Source organism: Varroa jacobsoni, unplaced genomic scaffold (assembly GCF_002532875.2).
Source record: "Varroa jacobsoni isolate VJ856 unplaced genomic scaffold, vjacob_1.0 scaffold_431, whole genome shotgun sequence".
NCBI classification, from domain to species: Eukaryota; Metazoa; Arthropoda; class Arachnida; order Mesostigmata; family Varroidae; genus Varroa; species Varroa jacobsoni.
In genome coordinates, this window is record NW_019213333.1 from 486,586 (window position 1) to 507,859 (window position 21,274).

Below are 21,274 nucleotides of genomic sequence, written 5' to 3' on the forward strand. Positions count from 1 at the left end.
ATTGCCTCCGAGTATGGCTTCTCCACCAAATGTGCCGGTTCTCCACTTTTCTACACGAATGAAATCCCATATATCGGTCACTCCCAACTACTAAAAACACTTGCCTCAAGGATAGAAATAATCTGATCGGGACAAAATCGGACAGGCCTCCAGTTTTTCAATAGCTTGGAGGTGTGTTGTTTCTAAAGAACTGTATCTCTTTATTGTACGGCTCGGAACAAACTCCTTTACTACCGTCCACATTCATTAACGAGCCAAGGAAACGCTTGGGCCATTCTGCGATGCCCCTTCAACGACATGCTCGCAACTTGGAACTACGAATCTCCGAGATCAATTCCAAATTTGTAAACTTAGGAGCAGTCAGCGATGATGTGTGGAAGAAAACAAAACAATCTGATAGAAATGTTGTGACGAGCTTAATAGTTCAGGGATACTATGACAAACTCTACAATTCGGTAGGATGCCATGGACGTGGCTTTGTTTGTGTTGACCCATTGCAAACTTTTTCGTGGGAAATATTAGTTGGGCGATTGTGCATACGTAGCCCCATAGGGCAGTCTGAATTAGAAACGAATCGATCTGATATGCGATCCTACTCGCTTATTCCCTGGAGCTGTTCGGACTCGATCCTACCTAGAAATTCCCTTATATGTGGTACACACAAGTGCGTAAATAGAATTGATATATATATATATATATATAGAGAGAGAGAGAGTTATAGCCGTTGCCTATTTAGCGCTATTTAAAGACTAATAACAAATTCAGATATACAGCGTGCTTGAGTTTCAACATTCATTGTGGTTCTTTTGCTGGCATATAGATAAGTTAAGGCTTGGTGGGCAGTGAAAGGTAGAATAGGTTTTCTCGGTTTTTTTCAAATGTGATCGCTAAACAAATCTTCCAGTCTTTATTAGAAAAGTTTGGTGCGACCCAGATAATGATAACCCAGGTTTTCCCTTTTAATGGGTCGTGTTGGGTAATATGTTACCACAAATGCAATTTTGATACCATATCAAAAAAGCCATTATTCTTGTTGTGTTCAACTCTTATTCCAACCGTACAACATGACCGATTCAACATATCATATTAGGGCACCAAAAACGCCTATTGTTAACAGCCATTGACTAACTAGCCAGTAACTAGCACCAACTTTAAACTGTAAGAAACTATAACCCAGTTAGAATTTTGTTTACGAGAAAAGTTTGCGACGAAATGGTGCAATTTTGGTCGATAGGGGGATAGATCTGCTGCATCTATCCTCCTATTGACTCCCAAGAGAATCGCATTTTCCGCGAAAGCTGGCTTTTGTAACATCCGCTGAGGGGATGCTTTCTATACAAGAGAAGCTCGGAAGTCTCGGTTAATTCAGGAGCGTTCGTTAGCTGAGCTTCTAGGTTAGATGGTACACGTTTTATTTTTGGCTTAGCATTCCTGTACTTTCCCAATTCGTGATTAACTAGAAAGCAGAAATTTATTACTATTCTTTGGTTATATAGTGAAATAAAAACATTTTAAGACATCCGCATTTGCTTCATACCATATACTGAATATAGAAATAAGGCAAGGTTAGAACGTACAAGTAGCAGGCGTTACTTCGGATCAGCAGAATTCGACTTTTTTTAAAGTAGTCCATATTCGTATGAGCGTTTTCGGTTAACGTAAAATATATATATTTTAAATGCTAATTACCGTATATTTAAATGAAGCTACAGCTATATTGTCGTACGTCACCAGTCTGTTTTGCATCTAATTAAAAAAATCAAGCTTATATTAAAATAAAGAGCACATTAAATACAAAATGAGATACCTTTTTTGAAACAAGCTAAAAACAGCTTACAGATATATAAACAAGTTCCAAATAATAAAATCGGTGTTGATAACATTTTTAGGTAACATCTTACGTAATAGCTAAAATATTGTACGAAGGTGGTGTAAGGTATTTCAAGTAACTCTTATGGGAGACAGTGTGATACAGCCTTTAAGGTCATACCCTATCTAAGCTACTTAACTATCTAAACCTCTTCTTACGCTACAGGAGCTATACTCAAGTGATCGAGCAAACGTATGGACTAAGGGCCGGCATCGAATAGCAAGGCGTGAATTGGGCTGGTCAATAATTTGCCAAGCAATCAATAGTGGGAGCATTATTAAGCAACGGCTCTATAGCCAAGCCGAGCTTATACACTATATGCGATCTTAAGTCTTACCAAACAAGCTTAAGCTTCACTAAGGAGTGTCTTGATGCATTGCTAGAAACCTCATAGTTTAACACTGATCCTATGAAGAAGGGAAATCCTTAATTTTCAACCTTTTATTATGTGTAGTCCTAGAAATCAGACAAGTGGGGCGGACCTCGAGAGTCTAGACATGCTGAATGATGAACACATTATTACAGGGTGTCGTAGCACATAGACTAAATGTTTGATTATTCTTTATGTAGAAGAACTTCGGTGTACAATTTTTTGTTATGCTAAAATATTTGTGTAGTTTTACAGACAGCATCTCCAACTCTCAGAAGGCCTGCGACATCGGCCTTGCAGCAAACTGCACGTAATCCTGTTCCTGATGAAATTCACGGCCGAGAAGATGTCAGTTAATCTACGTCCTAGTTAAACTTTTACGAATATGCAAAATGTTTTAAAGCTAGAAGTAAATCTTTAGGGAGCGTTAGAGTTCAGTAAGCGAACGATTCTGCTTCCAATGGAATAGTACTCATTGTAAATAAAAAAAAGGAAAACAACCAGCAGTAGTTAGTCCCATAACGAAGACTGTTGCCTCACCATGCGTAACTCTTTAGCTTCCAAATAAAACTGCTTTCCCTAGGACTTTCTAGTTTAGCTGGACTTAAGAGTAATAAGCTTAAAGTTAAGGGTATGTCACCTCGTCTCCAATGACGTTGGCTAAGATAAATTTAATTGTGAGACGCAGTAGGATTACATTTTTTAACATGACTTTAGTGCCATTGTAGAAGTAACCGAGTTTCTAGCTGAATTGCATGTTTAAAGATTATTCGCCCAATATGCTGGTAGAATAGCCATCGCTAGCCATGACCTACGTTTCGTGCAGACAATGGAAAAAGTGCTATAGGTTTTTCAAGAACCAAGCTGTTCCCAGATCTTTGTCGCGATCGAAGTCACTAAATAAGATCGACAAAATCGATTTTCGTTCTTCTTTCCTATCACTTCGTTATTCTTGTGCAGCTTGCTAACGGAGGGGTTAAGTATCATTCGGTTAGCCTTCTGGATTATTTTCTTTAATGAAAACCTTTTTCAATGAAGTAGCCTTCATAGGCTAAAAATACTTCTAAAATGTATGTACCTATTTTTTGTAGATATTAGGTGCGTTATGATTACTTGCTACTTGACCATTTGTTTTCTGAACAAGGCTGAAAACTGGACAATTTGAGAAGCTCTCAGGCAATACTATTTTGAAGTTGAAAAATTGATCGTAATAAATTGTAACTTAACCTTACTATTTGACCTTCTACAGTTTATTTACTTGACAGGCTCAAATATTTTATAATTGAACAGTCTCTTAATCAAAGAAAAAAAAGCAAATTTTGCTGTCTAATATGGCGGTCGTCTACATGCACACACCCCTTCTTCATCTTTCCTGTTTAAACAGTATTACTGACGCGGTTACGCATTTCGCGAAATGATGTCTCTCAGCTGACTTTTTTCACTTCTGGCGAAATTAATTTCAGCCCCCCCCCCCATGGTTCGCATCCAGAACTACTTCGCTGACCAAGCTTCATTACCCCTTAAGGATTGAGCTCGAGTTTTGCAAGATCTTGTACGTACATATATATAATAAACGTTGGCTCTTTTTTTTTTTAAAGGACCAATAGATGCTGACGGTTGACATCGAACAATACAAACAATAAGCATGTCAGTTGAATATTAGTTACATGAATAAAGTAAAAGTCGTGACTTACTTGTGTTTGCCTAACGTTAGATGCACCCAATGCAATTCAGTTCTGACACCGATCAATGACGTGATTTGTATGCTTGGGCAGCTGGATGTATTCCTGGAAGAAGACCACACGAAACACTTGAGATGCACATATTCAAGTATACGTTACGCTGGCAAAATTTCGAGCCAACTCGACGATCGCCACTTGATCCCGTTGATGAGCATGGCGTTCCCCTTAAGAAAAAACCGCAGAATAATTGTGTTAGCCACATAATTTTACTGCGTCGCATGGTTATCAAGCGAATAAGCAAAACACTTTTCAGAAAAACATAGGTCTTCAAAAACTCCAAGTTCCTTTCAACTTATTGCTGCGAAGCCGGTCGCATGCAGTACGTAATGTAGCCTGACACGAAGGGGTCAGTCGTCTCTGATCAAAACTGCGATACTCAGTTAACAGATTAACATGAAGATTTTTAAGGAACTGCGTTTTCCCTGTCGCATTGGTATCGCGTAAAGTTCACCGCGGTGAATTTGTTTTCGACAAGTTCTTTAATCTGACAAGGCGATCTTGGTCGAGGAAACTTGGGTACACATTTGCCCAACATAGTATTCTAATTTTTGTAACGGCACTGATCAGTCCGCAGAATTCACAGAGTAGAGCTTTGTTTCCCGACATGGACCGATCACTGTATAACGCAGTCCTATCGTTTTCGTTGTTCTTTAATTTTTTCTAAACCTGAATAGCATAGATCTTCCGAATTCCTCAATGGATCAGCCACAGTTAAACATTAGAATAACGAAATGTCGCTATAGGCTTCCCTTCGTATATCCGTCGATCGAGTGCAGTTCCTGTTAGAAGTGAGAAACAGCCTTGTTTTGCATGACCTTACCTTATACGCGATGATCCTTACTATACGCGACTTATAAACCATTCAAACCGATTCGAAGTAGTATTAAAAACCATCAGGCCATCAGACTAGAGAGAAAGAAGTATGAGTATTTTCGGGTTTTACTTATGGAACACGTTGATTGAACTCCCACAGTACGCTTATAGATGAGAACCCGGTAAGATAACAACCATTATCTTTCTCATAGGCGACAGCTTTGTTGTAATTGGTAAGTTTGAAATACGCTTTCCTCTCACTGTTATGCTGGACTCAACGCATAGTTGCCTTACGGCGCCGCGCAGAATCTTGCTGACGGCCCATCTACTTTGTGTCGTTGTCAGCATTTTACTGGGATTGACAATTTACTTCTATTTGGAGATCATCAGCAGATCCCGAGGGTATAAGCGCGAGCTTGACTTTGTGTCCATAGGTGCTAGTCATCTATAGACCAAGAGGAAACGTCTGGTCAACTGGGGAAAAGGAGTGGCTCGCTAAGCTAAGTTACAAGAAAAAAGCTAACGAGAAAAGAATCATTATGTTCATTGGATCAAAAGCAGCAGGGTTCAAGTACGGGTTTAGACGCATGATAGCAATTCACGACGGAGAGTATTATATTATTATTATTATAGAGACTGTATTTGTCTGCAATAATCATGCCAGTGAAATTTGACTTAATTCAAACACAGTTACCTGATTTATTAAGCTAATAAAACGGCAAAAAACAGAGACAAATCCTCAGATACTTGAATCTGTCACGAGCGCACGGGTGTGCGTTCGATGCAAACCATTTCACTGACCAGCAAACGATTAACTAATAAACGGGGCGAAGAGCACGAGACTGCTGACGAAAGCACTTACAAATGTAAGGCTTTACTAATATTTTGTACTAACCACGCAATAATTAAAAACAGTTATTTTATTGTAAATATTTTTGATTCACATAATACCAACGTATACGTTAGGACGATAGTATCACGATTTCTGTTTCCCTCACTGGAATTTCCTGTGGGAACCCTGTATACGTACAAAAAGGCTCCGTAAGAGAACACCGATAGCTACACTCGTAGGTGCCTCCCATCTGTTGCGCGCTGCTGTTCATCACGACAAAGTACAAAAAAAATTCATCGCGCTTTTCGGCCAGTCGAAAAACACCAGTTCCTTGTAAAAGCTATCGCACGGACTAAAGCCTTCTATGATGATTGTATATTCCTTTCTGGAAGGCCGGAATGCCGATAAGGGGCATAGTCAATAATACGAATCCATTTACGACGACAACAACAAAAAACACGGCGACAGCTGGAAAGGAGCCAAATCGAACGATCCTTGCAACAGTTCTATTGGCGGCCGACCATGAGTATCAATAATAATTGAATTTTTCCATCGGTTTCTGTAGAAGTTAACCTCCATTAGCCGTCCCAGCTCGATCGAATAATCGCGTTGCGCAATGGCAGCAGTACACATTAAATTCGATCATCCCTTTTCCGAACGTCCTGTAACAAATTCAGATCACCAAAATAAACCGATAGGTGCTCTTTGTCTTGCAATGTAACTTTCGTCCAAGACCGTTAAAACTCTCCGAGCCGCATACTCGGTGTTAACGTTTGACCATGAAGGGACCTTTTACGTCTGAGCCAAGTGCTAGATACCATACAATAAATACGTATCTATCTGAACATCTATTGAAACATACAGTTCACACCTGCCTCATTCGTGGACAGTTTGTTCAGCCTGGTGGCAAATATGTTTATATGGTTAGTCCATAGACCGTGTTATGTTTCCTCCGCGATTCTTTGCCACTGCATGTTGACACATAGAGAAAAACTCGCTTCGTAAAAAAGCATTAACAGCAACGTCGAGTAGAACACCGCGCTGGAGCGGTCTTAAGAATAGTAGATGCATGTTTGTTTGTTCCCTACTGAAGAATGACACGGTATGGATATAGGAATCGCTTAAATGAAGCAAACTAAAAATGCTTCCACACAGCTAATAAATCGTATTGCTGATGATCGATCATAAGCTTGAAAAATATTTCTGGAAATAGACAGTTTATCTTCAAAGATGATAAAATCATTTATCTATAACAAAATCCCTAATAGGAAAAGTCTATTATATCTTAGCAATAGAAATAAGCAATCACAGAAATCAACTGCGCGAAAACGAGACAGCAGTAGTTACGAACGATGGCATACCTGTTGAAAGTAAGCAATAGAAAGGTAATTCATATCGAATTGTTGCTACTTGCTCAACTCAAGAATTATGAGGTATTATTAACGGTTATAATTGATTGGTACACACGTTACTTTATTATGAAATGGCTTGAGCCGTAACGAAAACTACATACCTCGTCGTGTGCTTACGGTCATAGTAGAGATCGTTCTTCGAAAATATTCCGCGTCCAATCCCCATAGCAGAACTCTGTCGAGCATTTTTTACATTCTGCTGCCATTCGCATCATGCGACAGCATCTAGTTCTTGTAGTGATAACGTTCGTATATGATTATAAGATGGTTTAGGCAGCCGTTCAATGAACTGATAGATGAACGTCAGCCTTTCAGGGTACTGAGTTATAAAATCAGCGACTCAACCTAACAACGACAAGATTGTTGAAAAGACATTCGCACCAAAGGCGACCACTTCAATATGGAGAATAAGTAAAGGCTTGGTTTTTAACTGTAAAACAAAGAAAGGCCCCGTTCACAGATTTCTAAGCTGAAATTGCTAGGATAAGCTCTAGATTAAAGCAGGTGTAGGCAGACCGTATTTCGTTAATTCAATAAAATGCTGAAACGATACAGGGTGGCTAAAAGGTCGCCAGACTGCAAGATCAAAGCGACTTGGAGTTATCATAGAAAAATTTCGAAATATTATAGATCCTTGTAATAAGCATTCTAAATAGTATCTGACTTATCTGAACAGTCTATATATATGAAAAAAAGGCTAGCTTATTTAACAAATTTAGTTATAGAAAAGTACTAACATGAAAAAGAAAAAAAATCAAAGACAAAACGTCGTTGTCATTTGAAATAACGTTCAGCTGCAAAACCTTATACCTGTAACCCATTTACACGTTTGTTGACTACGCGAAACCACAATGCCAGGTTTCCACCGGTTGTCACCCCCTGCGAATGACTCTGCGGTGTCGTGCCGGACCTTTTTTTTTGTTAGAATAATTAGTGTATAACAATTGCTGAAGTTTCTCATAGCTATTCACGCCTGCTCCGCTTCTCGCCAATGTAGTACTATGATTTTTAGTCTTTGTGTCTATACAAATCCTCCTCCAATGTTTTCAGCGATCTGATGGCTCTGAATTGCACCATCCCTCTTGATCGCCTACGATGATACACATGGGGTCTGTATGTGCCATTTTTTGACCGGTTTTTAAGTAAATGTGGGAAAATTAACTTTGAGAATAGGGGCTGTTATTACTTGAATTGTCGTTCTTGCTGTGGACGTTACCCCTTGTATTTTTACTCTTCAGGTGCATAAAATGGCCAACTGATCGCTTGAAAGTGGGTCGCTTCAATATCAGAACATATAGTAAAATCTCTCCTAATGTAAACAAGGCCAAGATTAAACAGCTCGAAATTGACTTCGATTGTAGAACTTATATCAGCCAACTCGCATTGTCCATAAGTAACATTGTAGAGGAAAACTCATTTTTATAAGCAACATACAAAAAAAAAAAGCACATTATATACAGAAATATGCACAGCATTCTGAGAATAACCCATTTCTAATAAAATTTCATGTACATACATGCCTTTATGATAGGTTTGTTTGTGCTACGAAACCTAAAAATGCTAACCCTCTTCATCGAGTTTGTGGCATGGTGAGCAAGAAGCTGGTAAACCTAAGCGGACATACTCTACTGTGCATTTAAAGTAGAACTTGAAAGGTTTTCAAGTGAATGCGCATCCAGTTGAATAATATATTCAATAAGTCGGTAGTGCAATACAGATATGATCTTATAACGTTCACCTATCACAGTGTTTTATAGAAATGACACTAAGGATCAGATCCAGTGGTAGAACGAAGACTAACGATTCACAAACATAATCACCTATACGATTCGAGTAAAACCAAGCTCAACCATGATCAAATAGATGAAGCAGCTTTTTACAATTTGTATTATTAAGGCATTTAGTTAATATGTTGTTCTACTCATTCACACATGTATGTACTGTTATCGTACCCCTTCCAGGTAGATCGTTGAATCGTAGCCTTAGGCAGAGTTTCACAATTATAATAATAGTAGAATAGCACTAGCGTAGAACAGGAATAAGATAAGAACCCGAAGTAATTTCTCCTCTTTTCAGTCTGCCGAACGGTTTCTTCTGTTTTATCGAAGTATTTTGTTTCGAAGAATCGTTATCGCAAAGAAGCGAGCAAAAACCGAGAAGATTAGGTAGTGGCAGTATATCTTGCTATCGCTGCGGCCGTTGTTGTAGTGAAGTATTGATTAGAGTGACTCAGAGCTTGTCGAATCTGGCACTCAGAAGTCGGCTTCAAAGGTTCTAGAGTGTGGCTATGATAGGACGGCATCTAACTCCTGAAAGCGATCCGGCCTTCTCTTGCTCCTGACAGAACTATCCCTTGTCTTACACAGTGAACCAGATTCTCCCTTTCCCCATTTCCCTGGTGCATGATCATTTCAAGCGCTCCCCCATTTTCCTTCATTTCCACTTGCGCTGCTTTCATGATAGAGAAATAAAAGTCTGGTTCTACTATTTCGTTCGTCGCTTCGACTAAAACAGCAACCCAAGGAGGAAAGTGGTTGTTTAGGCCAAAAACCGAGAGCACCTAGATCGGTACCAATCCAGCACGATTTTTGGATTATTTCGGTTTAGATCGATTTGCCCCTGAAACGAAGAAAAAGACAATGGTTTTGTATGTTGGCCACCGCATTACTTCGTCGACGTTATAAAGCATACGCACATGCCAATACGCAGTCTTTTTCTCATCCGTCTAGAACGGTGCCTCACACACGGATCTTCCTTTGTTTATTGCATGACCAAAAGGCTGTTGGGCGCCGTTCCCACGGCGAAAAAACTTACCAGCAGCGGTTTCCTCACTCTACAATACCTGGACGAGTCGCACACGTTAAAAAAATAAACAAGCAAAAAAGGCCTAAGTCTTTTCAAAGCCAAGTGAAGTCGAGTGCGCGCTCACTCTTTCTTTCTTTTTATCGTTGATAGTAGTTCGCAGGCGGCCATTGATTTTCTCAGAATTTCTCTTAAATTGTTATCGCTGACTTCTACAGTCGACTTCTTTATGTTCAAAGTTCCATCTCGAATCTACCCATTTAGGACAGATATCGTCCTAGGTCAGATAGCCACTCAAACCGAACCCATCCGTCACTCAAATCGTGCAGGCAGAGCCTTTGATAGCCTTATAGCTGCTTTTCGTTGATGTTTCTCTAACGGAGTCCGCTTTGGCGCAGAAGACGGGTCTGCATTTTACTAGCAATGAAGGGGGCACCTGTCGGTATTTGCAGGCGTTTTAAATGGAGTAAAAAGGGAAGGTGGAAGCAAAACCCCGTCGCGTAAGGGGCTCACTATAAGCCTTTCAACCCAGCTTGGTTTAGTTGTACAGCAAGAGGCATGCTGACCTTTAAGTTCCATCTAGGTACTTTAGAAGATGATAAATGCATTCGAACGACTTCCGTTTGCATTTGTTGCTTGTAGGACCTAACACTTAGTGTCACCAACGTGGAAGTTAAGTAGTTCAAAGTGTATACTTATTAACACTTCTAAAGTAAAAATTAAAGATGTAATTGAAATGCTATTTCAAGTTTTAAAATTCGTAGCCTGTTATAATAGTTCAATATCGTCCGCCGGAGCGAACTTTTCTGGAGAACACTCTTATACTTTCGGACATGCACCTTCTTTCAGCGGCATGGATATTTTAAATAGCATTAGCGGTAAGCTGTTTGCTTCATGATTTAGAACACCTCCTGCCTGATACTAAGTGGCATTGACTTGCACCTCAGACGTGTACATGTAGGTCACAGATCTTAAGCCACGATTGCAAAGTCACATATTTCTTATGAGTTTGAGATCTACAGTTTATTATGAGACTGGCACTAATTAATAATTGTAATACATGACTAGAATTTTTGTTTGTTTGTAACCGGTAAGTTTAGTGAGATTTTGCTATCCAATTCTGACTAGGTATAGGCAACATGAAAAAATATTTTCTCAGTCTTCCGTGCAAACATGTCTTCCGAATTATCTCTTGGATTTTCTCACTGACTGGCAAAAGGTACTATGCTAAATAAATTTACCCAGAATCTCCTCAGTAGACCTACAAGATCCCAGAATCACTAAAGTAGCAGCTCTTGTAGCTGTTACATGTTATTAATGTCTGTCTCTTTTTCTCAAACCTTTACCATCATTGGCCAGCGCTAAGATTTATACCGGTATTGGCTAGCTTATTCGTTGCTCATAGCTATCGTTATGAGCCTTTTGGGAGTATTTGTATTAGTCACCCAGAAAACACTGTCCCACCGCCTAGCGTTTTGCTTTACGTGCCGCATCTAAAATCATCTCAAGGTGAACCTAAAGATCGACCTTTTCCATTTACTTGCAAACGCGCGCCCCAAAAATTTGCGTGGACGTCTGAATGGTACACGTGTATTACTTATTGGTAGTACGTTGTGGTACAAGCTTTGAACATATGGAAGCTTGCGCTTTCAGCCAGGGCAGTCTTTCTCTATTTTATGCGATAAATCCTTAATCATAGATAATGTCGTCATCAATTATGTTTGGTCTGACTGGGGAACCCCCTAAATAGTGATTCGCATTTCCGCCTTTAACGTGGCGAAACTGCTTCGGATCGTCTCAATGCATCCCCCAGTAGCGACGATTACAAGCGAAACTTTTTTGTAACTTAATAGGTTAATTTGTTCTGGCTAAAAATGTACTCGTGTTTTTCGCTAACCCATCGCCCTGACGAACATAAAGGATTTTCACGATCAAATAAACACATTTATGATATATACGCTTTACAAACGAGTACAAATAAAAGTACCAAACAAATTAATGGTTTAAAGAAACATATCGTATGTGAATCGCCTTGACCTTTATTGATGTTGAGATGCATGACAACGCTAGCCAACAGAGTGACGCCATGCACGCGATATATATCTATACGTTATTGTCTACCCGAGTTGCGAAATTCACACTTCTTAATTAGAACTTGGTTTTATTGGTAGACGTATGTAAAAAATCAAGCCTTTTATGTTTCGTGTCTAGCTGTCTAGAAAATAACCCGAAACAACTATTTAAAAAATGGGTCGAACTTGTTTCGTAATGGGTTTCATAAAGACTAATGATAACATTGGCTCATTTTAGCCGTTTGCATCTGTGTTCATCTTTATTTTAAGTGTTTTTTATCAAAGACACTTTTGGGCAGTCAGGCTTGTCACAAGACTAGCTTATTCCTAAGAACTAATCTGGCCGGTGTGTTAGAGTCTCAGAAACAGATCCATATAAGAAAAATACTGCCGCTTTCATGTTAATGTCACTTTGACGATGTAATCGTACCGCGTCAACGTCTATGTGTCGAGTTTTACGTTCGGCGTTTAGTCAGACGGCTGGTCCGGATCAAGACGCATTTATGCCTGGACTCCAATCTAGACCATACCGTGTTCCTAATATTAGAAGCCAAATACCATACTCATTACGCTAACACAGAAATTGATTGACTCTGAAAGCAACTCAATGTACTTGAAAAGATTTAGCATTCTATAGCCATCCTGTCTAGGGTTCTGCGATATGATATAACCACCTGAGAACTTAAACTAATGCTCACTAGAAACTTAGGCCTGAAGTTTGATCAATTAATATCAATTATAGTTTAGCTCCGACAACTTCAAAATTTCAAAGTCTCAGCCATGACGTAACGAAGCTAAATAAATGCGTTGATGCTCCACCGGTCAACAGTCAAAAGATATTCATTCAGCGCTAGCGATTACTGAGCGACTGACTTATCGAAAGTAGAGACATCAATTAAATCCTGGCAAAGCCCACTAACTGTCCAGTGTTTTTCGTGAATATAGCCTTTCTGCCTGATAAATCAATGAGTAGGGAACCTATTTATTAACCAAAACAGTAGCAGTATGGATCAATACACAAAATGGTACCGTTACTTATCCTACGAGACTAACGTAAGCTTGTTCCCTTGCATAAGCGATTATTAGAACCAAACCATACCGCGGACCGCTGTTTTTACAAAAAAAAAATTACCAGCTTATCTTATCTCAAACTAACTCCGGTAAAATGAAATTCCGTTACATTAAGGCGTAGAATGACTTCTTTCATGGTATAGTGGGCCTCAAGTTGTTTTTAGATTAGCTTTAACACTACATTGTTACTCCTTTAAAGGAAACCAGTCTACTTTCAGCTGGACTCTACCGCTCAATTTTATACAAAAAAGACGTGTCTCACAAGTTAATGTTATTCTTTAACATAGCATGGTGAACCATGTTTAAAGGAAAATGTTATAGCTTTTGGCACCTAATCCTTTTTATCATCTTTCTTTAATCCTCGTACTTCTTACAGCTCTGTACCGCGTTCTCTCTGTAAATCAGTTTAGAAAGACCGAAGTCTAGAACGCAGTCAAATACTCTCCTGTGAGCATGTATTTCATAGAACCTATATGTTTAACCGTTTTATATTGCTGTCAATACATACACGTTTAGAGATCACGTATTCAGCAAGGGCGAACGTTTCATCCTATCTAGTTCCATCATCAACAAGAATAATAAGCTTTTATCAAGCTTTTTACAAGTGGTCTGACGTCGCGCGGTAATAGCCTTGGTAATAGCTAGCTTATGATTAAATGGTAAGGGAAATCCAAGCCATGACTTGGTGTCCGATGGACATGGCCGTAGAGAGACACAATAGATTTATAACGTTTTTGCAATTTTTCTACCTGTCTCTGTCAATTGCAGTGTACTGAACTGAAGCGTCCATGTGCCATATGTCGACATAAATCATCAAGCATCATTTGCCTGCGTCGTCAACAGCCTCCCAACTGTCTCTATTCATTTACAGCAGCGGGACAAGGAGATGTAAACATGTCGTCTTTCAAACCAAATTCCTTCGAAGTAGTTATTTACTACCAGAAGTGGACATCCAATTCAATCATCATTGAACGGGCATCCATATCCGGAAACGTCAAGCAAAAATAGCGGTCATACTCTGTTCTGTTCGCTTGAAACACGCTGCGGGCTACTTACCGTGGCACCTATTGATCAATACTACTACTACAACTGGCCCTAATCTTATCTCTGCCTTATATTTAATGATATTGTTCGACATTAATCAACAATAAAACATACGCAAAGGATGACATCGCTACCATAAATCAACCTGATAGTCATTTAACGATGGTAGTAGGGAAAAGTTTACCGGGTCAAACCCAAAACGGATAGGGTTTGTCGTTGTCGACTGCCCTGCAGTCTGGCGATGCCAGCAGTTTTGATGGTCCGACTTGTTTACCAAGAGCAGCAATCAATGCGCGGCTATTGTTCCGCAAAAGTTCCGTTATCAGCGCTAATCTTCTAGATAACCTACCATCATTAGTATCCCGCTTGTTACCGGACGGTGGTTCAAGGTTCGCACTCAACACTACGATTCAGGTCTGAATTCCAAAAGCCAAAAGCAAAACTAAATGTAAACAACAGGCAACACTGGTAGACAACTAAAGAAAACAAGTGAGAGGTAAGAGAACCTCAAAACTCGTTTCGCATCTGAGTGACGTTCCCAATTGACCAATTACCCATCTGACCTTCGTAGGGCCATCCGGCCGACATTAAGTATATGACCTAGGCCATTGTATCGACCCACAGATTACTGGCAGTGATCATGTCTGTCACACCCACGGGCAATTTTAGCACACTCATCACTGTCACTCAATCATGTTTTCGATATCGGCGCTATTACTATTGCTGTTGCCGTTCATCATCCGGAAGACGTTTAAACATTCGATAACAAATAACTGATTAGTTAATTGTAAGGGCCTACAGACCTTGAAGAAAACTGGGCCACAGTCGGCCAAGTCCATTCTTACAAGCCGACCTAAACACCATCCAGCTAGCAACAATAGGGAAAATTCGCCGGTCGATCGCTGCTAATTGGACCGCCACCATCAGGCAAGCAGATTACGTCGGGGACGTCAACTAAAATAACACCAACAGTTAGGAAGACGGCGAATTCGGTAGTAAGAGCAAAAAGGACTGCCTTAAAATCCGCAGCAATGTGGAACGGTGGAAGCGGCAGCGGGGTTGGTGGGGGCGTGGGAACCGATAGCTTTTCGCCAGGCCTCATCGAAGACGACACTCCGACGCTCCCGGGGGACAAGAAATGGAGAAGACTCTGCGCATATCTGTCAGTTCTGCTAGCACTCAGCATCGCTGGTGAGATATCAATGACTGAGCTAACTGCATGCTAAAAATGTCACTACTGAGAGTTGGCAGGAAGAAAGAGCAAAGGCATTTGTGTGTTTAGCAAAGAAATAAATTGATCTTCTGCATTGAATATTCGTTCAACGGTTTGTGACGTTGATAGGCGTAAGTAGGCAGGAAAGGACCTAAACTCATTTTTACTCGGGAAAGATAATGAAGATGTATTGTAGAAATAAATTTGCTATACATAAAAAAATTGACTAAAAGAAAAAGCCTGCACGATTCAAAAAAAAATTTCGTAAGTCAAATGTTTGATAGAATTTGCGTCTATAGGGCGTAACAGGAATCATACGTTGTGAGTCCATCAACGTTTGCGTTAGTTACGTGAGGGTCTTAGTGAGTAGGCTCATTGGCCCTTAGAGCCAACGCTTCGAAGACAACAAGTATATTGTCCTTAATTGAAGATTATTTTATTTATTTTTGTAAGTGTGTTTTTTCTAATTTTTCGTTTGTACTCTCCGGTACCTTTTCGTTTCATTTCTGCGATGATAGAGGTAGTTAATAAACTTGTGATAATATAACACAATTAGATTTTAAAACAATCGCCATATGGTAAAGACTGTGAATTTACTCATGTGTGTTACGTTCGAATACAGATTTGCATTTTCTTAACCTTATCAACGCACTCAGTAATTAAAGCGGAGCATCTGATTTTTCGGATGTAGAAAATTAGCCAATTACTTTTTTAAAACATTAGTCAAAGAAGGTTTTTTTTCGTAAATCTGTTCACCTAGAGATTCAGGCGCAAACTTGAAACCTTTTTCTGTTTAGTTTTAGTAAATTAACTAAACAAAAAGCGAGTCAGTATTTTTTTCTACCCCTGCAAATTTTTTCTAGTGTATTACGATATTAATTAAGGATTGTTTGGCCAGTGGCATCGTGTATACCCGCTACACTTAGAGACAACGTGACCGGATTCAGATTCTAAGTTAAGTATAGACACCCTTGTTTGTGCTGAAAGCTTACCAGCAATAGCAGAAATGTTTATTGATTGATGACTTAAATAATTATTAAGATACGTTTTACGTTACATGATATACAGCCAGGTGTGTTATAGTATTAAAACTAAATTTCGTCCCAACTCAGTCTTGTACGCTACTGACAGTTCAACGAATGGTTGGTACTGGTAAAGCTGATTTGAAACTAGAGAAAAAAAAACATCAGCTGCAAATCTTGAATGTTATGAAGTAGAATCTTTCATGAACTTCGTATATGGTCCGCTGTTAAGAAGTGGCGTGGCTTCAAGAACGTCTAATAAAACGTTTTTCTGAAACACGGTATTATCTTTAGCGAAAGATTGCCTCAGTATCATTATAAATAGCACTTTCGATACCAGTTTCAGTCTTCGAGCTTCTTTCGTAACTTACTTTGGAAGCTTACAGCTGATTATTAGAGTGTACTTACCTCTGATGTCTGACATTTGTTATTTAGTTAATTGGTTTGAATTCGTTGCGTCTAGAGTAGTGAATTAAAGCCAAAAGAGAATAATAAAGGGAAACGAGTGATCGCATTATACAAGGTTAACAGGAGTTTTTTGTGGCTGACTAATAAAAGGATTATGACGGGGACATCGAATATCAGCATGGAAAAATCTAGCTGTTTGTTTGATAATTAACGAGCCCTTGTATTACTGTTCGCTAAACGGTCCCAAGTCTACCTTATTTATCTTCGGACCACCAATATTCATACTACCTCACTCCATAACCTTAATGATAAATTCTCTATGATTTAGTGTGCATCCTGCGCCCCATACGGATGATCCAATTTAAGTTATTTAGGATTGCTCCCGGACGTTGCATAACATTATTGTTTCCACAGAAGCACCAAGCAAGATCAGTCCCCAAACAAAGGGGGTGACCAAACCGTTACATGATGGAGAGAAATAGGCAAACAGTAAATATTGATTAACCGCAAAGAAACTGGACTGGAACTGGGCCTTCTGAAGCGAAAAAGGCCGCCGTATTCGAACATTATTTCGAGTCACAGAAGGGGGGTTCTCGACTTGAAAACATCGATGCAGTTTCGACGCTCCATAGCGTGCGAAAAATGGCTTTACGTATTCACGGGCCATGTCACAAACGGGTTATAATGCGTGCGGATACAGATGAAAGATGGAAAATTCAGACGCGGAAATTGTCTCGTCGCTGTTACATTGCTTCTCAGTGTTAACACCGATGCTATTCAGAATATCGTTACATAGAAGGTCCCTGTCACAAATGTTATAGGCAGGCATCGATCGATCATCAAAGAGTTTGACAGGCGCTATGGTGGACGTTTCTAAAGCAGACCGTTCTGAAAATGTCGATTTAAGCGTTAATAATTTAAAATTAGGTATTGGCTTTCGTAAATTGCATGCAAACGATTTGTTACTTGGGATGTAGTACTCCCCTTGATTATTTTACTCTATTCTAATTCAAGTAACAATTTCCTACTTTAAAGCGGTTGACGATTCTGAGCCTTTTGGGACTCTGGCTGCTCCTCAATCTGTACTGGAAATCTCACAGAAGTCAATTAGTGTAATCATTTTCTTCTGCCCACAGTGTCTTTAGAAGCATCTGTACTTCTAACTTGTGTCTTGTTTAGATCATTACGAAAATTATCGGGGGAGATAGTTTACGAACATGCTCAGACATAAAAGAAGTAATCAATGATTATTTCGTTGTATATTATTGACCCATAACTCAAACGGACACAAATGAAACCGGAAAAACAGACAACCCAATAACCATTCTGGGCGGCCGACCCGTTGAACGTCCCGCCTTTCAACTCTGCTAAGAGTACCGCTATCTTTGGCTACCGTGAAGTTTCTGAAAACTGTTTGCAAAAATTCTATCTGCTCACAAAAACACTCACAACTTCGCAGTTACATATCGAGTTGAGAAGATTATCCTTAATAACTATGTTGAATACGAAAAAGATTTTGTATCATCTCGTTTTCAGGTACGATATTTGTGATCGTATTCATAGATACGCTATGCAAAGGTCTATACTCTGCAGCCATCTTGCACGCTACTCACTCTACTCTACGAAAGCAATCTATTGCAATAAATCAACGGAACTCAATAGTACGGCTTGAGATTCGTGTAAATCTAATATGGCTAATAGCACGAACCTATTTCTAAAGCCTATTGACAACTTTCGCTCATAGCGATAGTAAGCTTCTCATGTTGGGCACATTTCCGTACGCCGATTTTTATTCTCGCAGACGAAGCTTTTTTCATCTGTGTTCGAGTCAGGCCAGAAAGTGGCTACTAGCGTTTACCTGCCTCACAGCTACATATGTACATATAGGTCGGTGTACGTATGAACAAATGACGGTGACGGACGATGGTGCTGTTACCAGTTACGCTGGTGGCTGGTGAATACCAAGTCCGCCTTCCGGAACCTCCAGGGATGTTGGCTATGTTGTCAGATGAACCTCTGAATTCGTGTTACCGCTGTTGTTGCTACTGGGCCTACTAAGTACGCGGAGACAGCCATACTATAAAGCGATGGCGGCCAAACAGGCAGGTAGACAGGCTCCTTTCTTTTCTTCAAAGGAAGTCATCAGGGGAATTGAATTCGCAGAAATGGTGTAGGCGAAGTAGGTAATGCTTGGATAGATAGGTAGGTACGAGGCAGGCGCATGTTTGTGTTACAGGCGCAAGGAATCCTCAGGGACGTTGTCTGGTGATCTATCTAAATTTAGGACTCGATGGAGGTATAGTGATGTTGGCTGTGGTAACAATGTAGGGCAATTGAACTTTTTACGCATTGGCGCCATTACCACACCGGCAGGTGGACATTCTCCTAACTGGCGCTATATGATTGTAAATGAGGCTTGCAGGGTGTGGTAACACCGTTTATTTTAAAATCTTCAGTTAAGGTTCTGTTAAACAACCTACAAAATAAGGTTCTCTATTAATCAGTAGAGTAGCGTGAGCTACTTTTGCTATTGCGCGGTTGATATCGATTGACATGTAAGATAATTACCAAACTGTAGCTTTTCCTCTTTTGAAACCTAAGGATAAAATAGGGTTCGAAAAAGATTCGAAATGGAGTAACTAGTCATCCACATGCAAGTAATACAATTAAACGACATTTTCAGCGGTCTCATGATATCTTACTCTGCCATTTCTAAATACACCAACTTGAATCTAACTTGTAACCATGTAAATTGCATACTCAACTTATTAAGGCAGGCGCGGATCTTTTATTAGGTATGTTCATGACATACAGGTTTCTGCATTTGCGTCTTGATGAAACCATGGTCGCTAGAGTGCTGAGTGCTTCGTATAAAAGAAGCCATAAATTCATAGAGTTCCCTAATTAAAAATGCGTCAACATCAACTTCTTTTAGAAACTTTATAACTTCAATAGGGCCACAATAAGTCGTTGTTTTTTTTATTTTGTATATATATATATATAATTTTATTTTATCGTTTACATAATTTGCAAATTGTTTGTTTTCGTTTTATGTGCTAAGTTGCTTCTGTCTGTATTCAATTTAACTAGAAATGACAATAAGGAGCTGACGCAGTACGTGTATTGTGTTTACAGCCTATAAGTTTTTCGAATACGCAACGGAAATCTTAGCTGTCCTGTGTTCTTTCCTTTGTCGTTCTCTTTGCCGATGGCAATACAACAATAATAAGGTACAAGTAAAGCATAAGGGCCGTGTACAGCTGGGAGTGCACTAGTGAAGTGATGCGGAGTTAACATACGCATAGAGGTTGTGCGTTGGCTTGAAGACATCCGGGCACTCATTCAGTAGACTTCAGATATGACGAAGTTTTGAAGTGATCATCTCCAAAGTGAAACTCCCATTCTAGAGCATACAGAGCCTACTTGTATTTCAAGTGGTTTGGAAATTCGTCGCCTCCGTTCCTTTAGGCTAGCCCACTATCAAGCCAATTATCTTATGGCAAATCGCGACAGTAAGGTCCTATTTTTTCTAACTTGATTTGATTATCGATAGGAGAAGTGTACATTGGCATGTTTAAGGGCTTAATTGCTCCGAACGGCTGATTCCCAGCACAAACCAGAACGTGATTAAGCTTAGTCTTAATTCCAAGCCACTAAACGTATCTACATCTAGTAGACAGGCACGTTATTACATGTATCATTACGGAGGCTAAACAACATCACCTGCCAGATAGTATGTCTCTTTAACTTAACGTTATTTGCTGCAAGTTGGATCTTTTTTCACTTTGACGAAGTGCAATGAAATTCCCCTGCATCAAATGAAATCAGCTTCGAACAATGTAACTCCAGGAACGAGCAGGTCATTCATAGAAGTACTGTTTGACCGTCGATATGTTTTCACAGTTAAACTGTACACTCTACATGAGATTTTAAGCGTAGGCACTGCTAAGCTTATTTGGGCGTGGCAGGTAAATTTCATGGGGACGTTATAGTCCTTGTCCCTATTGAAGTACTCTAAGTACATCTATATAATCTACGATAATTTCAAGTTTAATAACGTTTCATAACTAGTTCTTATCATCTGCTGAAGCGGCTAGAACTAAGAAGATATATAACGTTTACAAAAACTAAGGCAGGTTTAAAGTAAAATATTAATCTTCAGTATAATACTGTTTCTGTTTCCTATAAATGCATATCTAGATAGGTAGACCTATGTATTTTAAAAAACTAACGAAGGGAAAATTGCCAAAGCGTTCTTGTACACTGGTAAGCACATTTACGTGAAACTATGCCGCTGCTTTGAGACTTCAGAGATTCAAAAATATTCGTTACCAATTATCTGTTTTTTTTTCATTTTATTATTTATAATTTCTCTTATTTATTTATTTCATGCATTTAGAGAAAGAAGAAAGCTAGAAGCTTAAAGTAATTTTCGAAACTTGCGTAGAGTTACGGAATTTTCTAAATGTCCTATAAAAGACGAACTTAATTATAAGGCATTTTTTCGTATGTCCTCTGGGGCTCTAACTGCCTACGGTCAATCTGGCATATTACAGCGCCTATCATCAGGATATAGCAAGTTTAAAAATACTGTATATAAACG

General features: G+C 39.4%; 1 protein-coding gene and 1 long non-coding RNA gene across 4 annotated transcripts in view; one reads left to right on the top strand and one right to left on the bottom strand.

The window, feature by feature from the left end:
- LOC111260373 (uncharacterized) overlaps positions 1-7,232 on the bottom strand; it is a 17,561-nt gene extending 10,329 nt beyond the window's left edge. Inside the window, exons 1-2 of one of the 3 annotated variants that reach the window (XR_015311036.1) lie at positions 7,141-7,232; positions 3,935-4,146 (exon numbers count right to left, since the gene is read on the bottom strand). This is a non-coding gene — a long non-coding RNA (uncharacterized LOC111260373). Of the gene's footprint in view, positions 1-3,934; positions 4,147-6,988; positions 7,065-7,140 lie in introns of those variants that run through there. The other 2 variants (XR_015311035.1, XR_015311037.1) reach the window with 2 other exon arrangements.
- A 6,530-nt stretch (positions 7,233-13,762) lies between these two features.
- The window catches only part of LOC111260372 (uncharacterized), a 43,194-nt gene continuing 35,682 nt past the window's right edge, over positions 13,763-21,274 (top strand). The window contains exon 1 of the mRNA XM_022833080.2: positions 13,763-15,219. Coding sequence (XP_022688815.1) covers positions 15,060-15,219 — 160 coding nt within the window. The 5' untranslated portion in view covers positions 13,763-15,059. The remainder of the gene's footprint in view (positions 15,220-21,274) is intronic.